At 37.2% G+C, this 11,102-nt stretch overlaps 1 protein-coding gene across 1 annotated transcript; it reads left to right on the top strand.

Moving 5' to 3' along the window:
* Positions 1 to 2,887: 2,887 nt before the first annotated feature.
* On the top strand, positions 2,888 to 7,919 carry LOC107717048 (cytochrome P450 26B1-like). The gene is made up of 6 exons (XM_016523691.1): positions 2,888 to 3,318; positions 3,556 to 3,780; positions 4,029 to 4,304; positions 4,473 to 4,628; positions 5,857 to 6,282; positions 6,603 to 7,919. Exons 1-6 carry the CDS (start codon positions 3,193 to 3,195, stop codon positions 6,978 to 6,980), a joined length of 1,587 nt encoding a protein of 528 aa, XP_016379177.1. The 5' UTR covers positions 2,888 to 3,192; the 3' UTR covers positions 6,981 to 7,919.
* Positions 7,920 to 11,102: the final 3,183 nt, after the last annotated feature.

Below are 11,102 nucleotides of genomic sequence, written 5' to 3'. Positions count from 1 at the left end.
GAGGAGGAGAGTTTGAGTGGCTAAAGACTCTCCAAGGACCACAGCTGGAGAATTGCAGAAAATAGTCTCTCAGGGTCAGAAAACCTTAAAAAAATAAAAAAAACATCAAACAGCACCTACACCACATGTTGTTTGGGAGGGTTTCAAGAAAAAAAAATCAAGAAAAGAAAATGCTCTCATCCAAAAACAATCCCCTGCATATTCTGTTGTCAGACACGACTGGAACTTCAAATGGGACTGGCTTCTATGGTCAGATGTAACTAAAAAATTAGCTTTTTAGCAACAAACACTCAAGATGGGTTTGGTGCACACAGGAGTAAAAAAGTACCCCATGTGTACAATGAAATATACTGCTGTATTTTTAATGTCGTGGGCCTATATTTCTGCTGGAGGTCCTGGACATCTTGTTTAGATACATGGCATCATGGATTCTATCAAATACCAACAGATAAAAAATCAAAAAGTGACTGACTCTGTTAGAAATCTTATAATGGGCCATGTTTGGATCTTCCAACCAGACAATAATCCAAAAACAAACCTTAAAAACAACACAAAAATGGGTCACTGGGCACAAAACCAAGCTTCTGCCATGGCCATTCCAGTTCCCTGAGCTGAACCCTATAGAAAATGAGTGTGGTGAACTGAAGAGGAGAAGCACCATCATGGAGCTGGGAATCTGAAGGGTCTGGAGAGATTCTGGATGAAGGAAAGGTCTCTGATCTCTTGTCAGGTGCTCTCTAACCTCATCAGGCATTATAGGAGAAAACTCAGAGCTGTTATTATGTGTTATTATGCCAAATGGAGGTTTCAAAAAGCATTGAATAAAAGGGTGCCATTAAGTCCAATGTGTATTAGAGAAAAACATTTATGTCATAATGATATTTCCCCCCATTTTAAATTCTTATTCTCCAATGAAAGGTTAGATTTATGTGCATTTTTTTAATAAAAGATCAAAATGATTAACAATGCAGATTTATTTTCACAGCCTTCTTTGATCATATTTACTAAGGGTGCCAATAATTCTGACCATGACTGTATGTATATATATTTTTTATTTATTTATTTTATTTATTTATTTATTTTTTGTACAGCCCAGTGTACCAGATGGGTGATGACTGAATGGAACAATAACATGTCGGCAAGCTTTGCTGATTTCAGCCAGAGAAGAATGAGCAAATGAATACAGGCATAATTGTAATAATAATAGAAATCATTTGTAAGAATTATTGTACACGAACCGCAAAATAAACTAAATTTAACCGCATCCTGATAATTATCTTAAAAAGCTTGAACTTTTAGACTGTGTAGCCTATATTTAGCGCAGCCTGGCTATAATTCAGGTCGGGATGCGAAATATCTTTAAAGTTTACATTAAAAGTCATACTGCGATAAATAGCCTAGCCTATATTTACGCTCTCAAACTGAAATATCGCTGTCTGTATCGGACAGTATAGCCTACATAGCCTACACAAGTTACATAATTTAACACATTTTTTTTATAGATTTAAACATCACAAATATGTTACAAAATTAAGTTTTGTTTAAGATAAGTTAAATGTTCTCGGGGCGACAAAATAAAATAAAATTGAGCAAGACGAAAGTCAAACTATTGCGTTCAGAAACTGATTTACCTATTATTTTTAAAAAGTTGGCCCTCTGGAAGTACCTGAATTATCCACACACGGGTTAAATTCCACGTGTTCTAACGAAGGAAATTTTAGATTTAGCCTATATTTGAAAAGTGATTTAACTCCAAACAGGTTTTTGTGCAGCTTCTCTGTAAACAAATTTAATCATGTTGTTTTCGATTGTCTGAAAATAATTAAATCTGAACTAATTAAGTGAATAACAATTTTTTTACACAAAACATTTTTGATGTAATGATGAATGATGAAATAATACATTTTGATGATTTTAGACGTTATAAACTAGAATGCTTGCCTAAAATGCAGTGCATGAAAATGATGACAAGTGGATCGAATGGAATTCTAATGAGGAAATAGGTAACCAATAAGTAAAACCCCCACAATCTCTCTCTCTCTCTCTCTCTCTCTCTCTCTCTCTCTCTCTGATTCCCTCTGTGGAACCTACGAACATTTCCCATACCCTGTGATATATCCACGACCTCTTCAACCATCAGAGAGAGAGAGAGAGAGAGAATAAACTGCTCACACGTCACTGGTGCAGGTGGATCATAAACATGTGCCAATACCTATAAAGCTAGAGCGCGCGAGATGCACAGAAGACTCATAGTTCACCTATTAGAAAGAATCTGGACGTTTCACTGGATATCTTCGGTATGATTTTACACTCGTGTTGAGGTGAGTACACACTCATTGTCTGTCTCTGTTTTACTTAAGGTCACCATTACCTCTGCTATTAAGATAATGTTATTTTAGATTACTGATTGCATGTTTTAGCCACAGATCTGACAGATAGATATTTGTTACACCATTCGATAAAGTGTCTTCATTGATTATTAGGTTAAGAAAGAACCATCTACTTATCAAGAGTCATTTTTCACTGTATACGATTCTTCGGATATTTAAATCTCTTAATGTTTCACTATTTCTTCAAATGAGAATAAAACCTGAATAAGAGAACTAAAGAATAAAAGTTGTTTGATGTTTATGTACACCATGTACTAGGCTATATACTATGATATTATACTTTTTTAAAGACTTTATACGTTTTATTTACTAGGAAGCGTGTTTAAGAGAGATTTTCTGTAATAAGCACAAATGTGTGCTAGTTTCCAAACTTCCCATAATCTCAAGTTCGTTTCGAGTCTGATTTACAGTCGAAGTGGGTGAGAGCAAGGCTGTTCCAGGGGTTGCACCCCAAGAAAAGGTGGATAAACTCGGATGAAAGACATGCCAGCGCATGCAGCTTGTAAAACTGTTTGGAATAGTTGTCAGTTTCTTGTCCTTCTCTGGGAAGCTGGAGAGACTGACAGCACGGTAGATCTCCTCTCTTCATAAAACCCATGTTAAACCCGTATAATGTCCAATTCTTATTCCATGCCTAGATTTCCGGTGAGCGCGTAAAGCGATCTTCTTGCGTGTCACACAACTTTTGGAGGCGCTCCATCAAGAAGAAGATCTCATCACTGGAACAACACGCACGTGGATTCTTTTCTTTCTTTTTTCTTTTCTTTTCATTTTTTTTTTTTGGCTTTGATCATCGGTGGAGATGTTCGGGCACGATATCTGCCTCGTCTCCGCGTTGCTGGCGGCTGCCGGTGCTGTCTTACCGGCTCTGCTGTTGCTTGTGGTTTCACGGCTGCTGTCCTGGGGGGGGCTTATCGCTGCTCTCCCTGCTCTCATCCATGCTAGGCTGCATGGATGCGCAGGGAGTTCTTGCCCAGAACGGAACCATACCGCCAATCCAAACTGTATGCTAATTGTCAATCATCTTTGACGATAGTGGTCCTGACAGAAAAATACTTATAGTCACAAATGACTGGAAAAGTCTTAGAAATGAATTGGTCAAAAGTAGTGGGGACCCACTTATTGCATAAAAGATTTTACATGAAACTCTGTTGTGTTGTAACAGGGATCCAGCTTTCACATCTCCAGACGCGAGAACCACGGAAATGTTTTTAAAACTCACCTTTTGGGCAAACCCCTCATCCGAGTGACTGGTGCAGAAAACATCCGTAAGATTCTGCTGGGTGAACACACGCTGGTGTGCACGCAGTGGCCCCAGAGCACACGCATCATCCTGGGGCCCAACACTCTGGTAAACTCAGTTGGTGACCTGCACAAGAGGAAAAGAAAAGTAAGTGTATCTGAAATGCATGCACTCTGAAAGACTTGTTGTTTGAAAGTCTCAATAAAAAAAGGCATCTGATCGAAAATATTAACCCATTAATTGCTTTATTTCTCCTATAAATAACCCTGTAAAGATGAACACTTTACTGTTTTCTTTAGGCTCACAAAAATGAATATTTCATTTCCAGCCATTAATGTTGCAATGAATAGTTCAGCATTTGATCAATACGATTTTGTTTTCTATTCGCTTCCTAGATCCTTGCAAAAGTGTTTAGCCGTGGAGCACTGGAGGCCTATCTGACCCACCTTCAAGATGTCGTCAAGTCTGAAATTGCTAAGTGGTGCGCCGAGACCGGGTCTGTGGATGTTTACACCGCAGCCAAGTCACTCACTTTCCGCATCGCAGTGCGAGTCCTGCTCGGTCTGCACCTGGAGGAGCAGCAAATCACTTCTCTCTCCAAAACCTTTGAACAGCTCATGAACAATCTCTTTTCTCTTCCTATTGACACCCCCATAAGCGGCCTGCGCAAGGTGAGAATGAGTCTAGTTCCGATCTTCCTTCCACAGGCTAAAAGTCACATTGTTTCACAGCTTGAGCAAGCAAAATAGAGTACATTTTCAAGTCACTAGACGAATGTCTAAATCTCGGCTACTTTCGAGAACTTTAATTCATGAACATAATCTATTGTTTTGTTGTAGGGAATCAGGGCCCGTGAGATTCTGCACTCTGCCATGGAGAAGATCATAGAGGAGAAACTGAAAAAGCAGCAAACCAGTGATTATTGTGACGCTTTTGACTATATGCTGAGCAGTGCGAAGGAAGATGACTACGAGCTTACAGTGCAAGAACTCAAGGTAAACCTTAGAAGGCCAAATCCAAATTTATTGTGTGCTATCTTTGTACTATTACCTAGCTTTAATTATTTTATCTTGTAGAATTATATTTTGCTTCCATCACTGGTGATGATCCCACAACAATGTTTTGATCCAATTACATTTATTTATTCATTTATTTATTTATACATACATCCACAGACACATATATTTGTAAAAAAAAAAAAAACGGCCAAAAAATTTTCAAATGTTTTTGAAAGAACGCTCTTCCATGATGGCATTTATTTGATCAAAAATGCAGCAAAACAATAATATTGTAAATATTATAAAAAATATATTTAAAAAATAAAGTAATACCTTATTTCAAAGATGCACTAAACAAGGATGCACTAAACTGATCAAAAGTGACAGTAAAGACATTTATAATGTTACAAAAGATTTATATTACAAAAAATGCTGTTCTTTTGAACTTTCTATTCATCAGAGAATTCTGAAAAATGTATCAAGTTTTTCACAAAAATATTAAGCAGCAAAAAACTGTTTTCAGCTTTGATAATAATAATAACCATTATTATATATACATTTATATTACTGTTTTTACTGTATTTTTGAGCAAATAAATGTATCCTTGGTGAGCATGAGACAAATTTGTCAATTTTTCTAAAATGTATGAGTATGTGTATTTTACATTTACATTTACATTTAGTCATTTAGCAGACGCTTTTATCCAAAGCGACTTACAAATGAGGACAACAGAAGCAATCAAAACTAACAAAAGAGCAACAATAAATAAGTGCAAATGACAAGTCTCCGTTAGCCTAACGCAGTACACGTAGCAAGGTATTTTATATATATATATATATATATATATATACATACAGTATATATACAGACACACATATACATATACATATACATATACATACATACAGTATATACATACAGGGCCCAAAACTAACACTCGCCCAGCGCCAAATGCGAGTAAAAATCAGCATTAGCGAGTATATGTAACAGTGTCAGTCGCCAGTAGTGGGTACAACTTTTATGAATTATAACAATGCAATGAAGTGAAAACAACAGCCAGTTTTTAAAGAGATTCACTGTTTCTGACATAAGCGAATAAAATAATCTTGTCCGTGTATATATGCAAAATAAATTGCTATTCTAATTGTTAATTGCATTTCATTTTTGCCTTTCGATTTCATTTGGATTCATGTTTACTAATTAAATAAATTAAAATGCATTTCAGGAAACCGCAGTAGAGTTAATCTTTGCTGCTCACTCCACTACTGCCAGCGCATCAACATCCCTCATCCTGCAGCTGCTGCGTCATCCAGATGTGAGTGAGCGCACCAGAGCAGAGCTGGAAAGCGAGGGGTTGATCGGCGACGTGCATGGATACTGCCGCTCTCGTTGCCATGGTAACGTCATCAGTGAGGAAAGCGATGCTGCTGAGAAGAGTACCAGTGAGTGGACATCAGCGATAAATAAAACAATGTGTTTTGAAGCAGGGGACAAGGAAGAGGGGCGTCGCTCTCGGACCCATGTCCCGTACCTGAGTTTGGAGAAACTGAATCAACTTTCTTACCTGGACTGTGTGGTCAGAGAGGTGCTTCGGTTCCTCCCACCGGTGTCTGGGGGATACAGGACAGTTCTGCAAACATTTGAATTAAACGTAAGTGTTTTTGTTTTGGTTTGGTTTTTGTATTTGGCCAAAATAAGTACTGCAAATGCCATTTTTGGATATTGCATTCATTGTCTGCAAAAGCTAGTTCATGCTAATAGCTAGATTTTCTCAGCAGCATTTTGTATGTATATTAGAAACATTAATTACAATTCTTACATTATATATATAGTTCTGAACACAAAAATGGTGTAAAAAAATTTAAGATGACAAATTTTATTTTTATATTTACTTTTTATATTTTGAAGTCTCAGAAAGGTCTAGAAGGCAATGTGCTCTAATGAAATAATTCCTATATTATGCATCTGCAGGGTTATCAGATCCCGAAGGGCTGGAGCATCATGTACAGCATCCGTGACACGCATGAGACAGCAGAAGCGTATCAGAACCCAGAGCTCTTCGACCCGGACCGGTTCTGCGCGGATCGAAATGAGAGCAAAACCGACCGCTTCAGTTATGTCCCTTTCGGAGGCGGTGTGAGGAGGTGCATCGGTCGAGAGCTAGCTTTGATTGTGCTGAAAACTCTTGCAGTGGAGTTGCTCGCCACAGTGGATTGCACTTTGGCAACAGAAACATATCCAAGGATGCAGACGGTGCCAATCGTGCATCCGGTCAATGGACTGCACGTGTTTTTTAACTACAGAACCCACGGAGTTGAGAGAAACCGGAGGGAGTCCACGCATATATAGACCAAAAAAATAATAATTTAGACACTGTACAACATAGAACGCCCACACATAGACATCAAATTGCTTTTGGGAATCATGTACAATCATGCAGTTTCCTTTCTGATGTTTATGTAAAGCAAAACATCTGGAAATGGATGAAATGATGAACTTGACTCATTCATTAGATAATGCAAAGTCTTGAAATCTTGTTTTAAGTGAATTTGTGAAAAGGATAAATATCCACTAGAATGCATGAAAAAGTTACTTAAGCCTGTGTAAAAGCCTGTTAGGTTTGAAAAAGCAAGCCATTTTAATGTGCATGTGCACGTCTAAAAAATAGAATAGAATAGAAATGCATTTAAATTCATTTATTCTTTCATCTCAGCCTTGTATGTGATATATAAACAAAACCTGTTTTTGTTTTATGAAATGAAGTAGGAACACAAATAAGCTCTATTTATATTTTTTCTCAAGTAAATAGAAATAGCTCACTAAATAAAAAATAATATTACGCCACTTTCTAATTTCTAGGCCACTGTACTATTAAAATGACTAGTTATCTATAAGTGCTGTCCTTGCGGCTCTGTACTCTAGTACTTACAGAAGTTACATATTGCTTTAAACCATGTAAATAGGTGACTAATGCATAGTTATTTGTGTTTATCATGAATGTAAGCTGTGAAAAATGATCTTTGCGCTGTGAACTGGGGGATCAGTTTAAATACAGGGAAGGAGAAAACAAGCAGCACTTTTTCTCCAAATTAGGAGTATATGTGTATACATGTTGTGTCAATACTTGTAATACTTGTAGTTACCGTGCTCATGTTTGTCTAGTGGAGTAGTGCTCATGTTAATTTGATATCTTTTATGGTATCTATTCTGAAATGTGCATTTGGAGCTCTGGTATATAGTGTTTAAGATGTCTCTGTTCAATAAAGAGATTTTATGTTTTTATTTGCACATTGTTGAGCGTGAACATTGTGTTTGGGGTCAGTAAGTTAAATGAGTACACCCCTAAGTGAAAGTGTCCAAATTGGGCCCAAAGTGTCAATATTTTGTGTGGCCACCATTATTTTCCAGCACTGCCTTAACCCTCTTGGGCATGGAGTTCACCAGAGCTTCACAGTCCTCTTCCACTCCTCCATGACGACATCACGGAGACATCCACCAGCTCCATTTAAAAAATGTTTATATAAAGCAGAGCTGTGCCTGAATCGACCAGCAGTAGACATGCAGCCTCTCTTATCAATACAAACAGCTTGAAAGATTTTCAGGTCACTGAGCAAATGAGGAAGCAGCTTTCACACATGTATGGACATAAAACTGACAAAAGAATCTGTCATGGACTGACACACACACACACCCTTAAGACTAGCAGCCGAAGGGCACACAGACACACCAGATGGAGAACATACAGTGTGCTTCAGTGTCAAGGCTGCAAGATATATATTTGAGAGGATGAGAGTGGTGAGAGAGGTAGGATGAAGAAAGGTTATAGTTAAGAAGAAACAGATGTAAAAAGATGCAGGAAGTAATTGTCATGAAATCCTAAAGGAATCATGTGACTTGTGACTCTGTTGTGATCTTGACCTTTGACCTTGATCATATACAAATAAAGGGGGAAAAGGGCAATATATACAAATATATGTACAAAGTCAAATAAAACAAAAATTTAATTTGTTTCTGCTCTGCTGAAGAAGTCGATGCTAACAGTTGTCTTTCTTTCCCTTTCAGCTTGTTTGATCTAACAATCAAATTTCCTTTTAAATCTATGCGGTATCATCCTATTTCCCTCTTTATTGTTCCATCATGCCCTTGAGGCAGGATCATAGTTCAGCTGAACTTCTGAACCGGATTACTTTTTGTGTATGTGTGTATACATAATGTCACACCTTCAATCATCTGACTCCCAGCGGGATAAACAGCATGATTTGTAAGTGCCGATGACTTAAACACACTACAAAAGTTACTATCAGCCATCCTAACTAACCTACTCTAAATATGGACTGGTGAAGAGTTAAATGTCAAAATCAATATTCTGAAAGGTCTTTGAGCTAAATAAACCCTTTCAAGCATGAACGTCATCAGCCACAGGTAACATGTTTAGTGTTTGTAAGGGACCAGTCACGGTGGAAGCTGTGTGTGATGTGTCATGACCTCCGTTGGCAGTATCAGTGTGTGTTGGAATGCAGAAGCAGCAGCTGGTGTCTACACTGTAATTACACCACAGCACAAATGCTTCCTGACCCAAACACACACACACACACACATGTACTCACACCACCCCTCTGTAGTCAGAGTTCACAAAACAAGGGCAAAGGCACATCCTTAATCGTTCAGTGTATGTATTATTTTATAAATAAATAAATAAAATAGACAGACAGAGAGACAGGCAGGCAGGCAGGCAGGCAGATAGATAGATAGATAGATAGATAGATAGATAGATAGATAAAAACGTCATATTTATAAAACATTAAACATTTATAAATATTTAGAAATTATAAATCAATATACTGTATTTATAAAATATACATTTAAAAATCAATAATAAAGATAGACAATACTGTATGTATTTATAAAAATACATTTAAAAATGAATAGGCCTATAGATAATAATGTAGGCCTATTTATAAAAAAATATACATTTAATCAACAGTAAGATAGATAGATAGATAGATAGATAGATAGATAGATAGATAGATAGACAGGCAGACATACAGATAGATAGATAGATAGGCTACTCTATGTATTTATAAAAAATATACATTTATAAATCAATATAGATAATATAAAATATATTTATAAATCTACTTTTATTTGAGGGTTATATATTTTCATAAAATATTTAATATTTCATAATATTTGTAAATAATATTTTAAATGTATATATGTGAAATACATGCATTCATTTATTTATATTAAAATATTCATATAAATATATTTACATTTTTCAATATAACCACAAGCTGCAGGACGGGAGGGACGGCTTCGATGATACGGTGATGAAATTCGGTACCGAGACTGACGCGCGGACGACCAAAGAAGAGATGGATGGACCGGATTACCGAAGACATGCGTCACGTGAACGTCGCCTCAGAAGACGCCTTGGATCGAGCCAGAGAGAGACGAGGGTGCCGCCGACAAGCGGACCCTGCCATTGCGCGGGAGTAACACTAGGAAGAAGAAGCACGAGATGCAGGACTGTCCCATGAAAATGCAGTGACTCTGAACTCACTCTCTAAGCATCCCATTAGAGTGGAACGGTGTCTGGTGACAAATTCAGCCTTCGTAAGAATGAGGATATCACCTCGACATGACTTCTACAGCTTACTGCAACTTCAAATATGACAGGCTACAGTTCACATTATTTCCTGTTGTTCTTTGGAACATAATCATCTTCACCTCAGGTGCACATGGTCATTGCCTACTGTACTTTCCTTAAGGGGAACATTCATTCATGAGGAAAATATGAGGGAAAATATCCAGCTGACTGTGACCGGACTTGCTGTTGACCTGAGTTGACTGAATTTGAGTTATACAGAAATTCTCCCCACAGCCTTTGGGTGAATCACAGCAAATGGCGGTGCTGCATTTTTAAAGTCATTCATCAGACACATATACAGAAGTTGGGTGGGTTTTCAGGCTTCAATAACACAGAGATTGACATGCTTTAATAAAAAGAATCAGTGCAATAATAATGCTACACCCACTGTCAGCACATCTGCATAAGCTTTTAATGCAGCAAAAATGCTTATGAATGAATAGGTTCAGCTTGACTGAGTGTCTACAAATATTCAGGGAGGACTTGGTGGAGTTTCATGGGTAAATGCACTTTTTAGAGCTAAAATCGAATGGTATATACAGTACAGTGGCATCTCAATTCACAAATCTGTCATCGGACTTGATGGTTACTAGTGATACTGTCACATAATTATAAAGAATCTTTTCAAATGCCATTCAGACTAGCTTGGCTAACTGCATGCATTTACTTTGTCACATGTGTTTGCATCTGCATGTTTTACTAAATAATATTTCCATGATTTCCATTCAACATCTGAATCATCACTCCTCTGGGGGGAAAAAAATGTTGCATGTAAGCAAAAGGTACATCTTGGATAATCTAAAAAAAAAAAAAAAAAAAAA

Source organism: Sinocyclocheilus rhinocerous, unplaced genomic scaffold, assembly GCF_001515625.1.
Source record: "Sinocyclocheilus rhinocerous isolate Xijiao unplaced genomic scaffold, SAMN03320098_v1.1 scaffold119, whole genome shotgun sequence".
Classification (NCBI taxonomy): domain Eukaryota; kingdom Metazoa; phylum Chordata; class Actinopteri; order Cypriniformes; family Cyprinidae; genus Sinocyclocheilus; species Sinocyclocheilus rhinocerous.
This window is presented reverse-complemented; position numbering and strand designations above follow the sequence as displayed.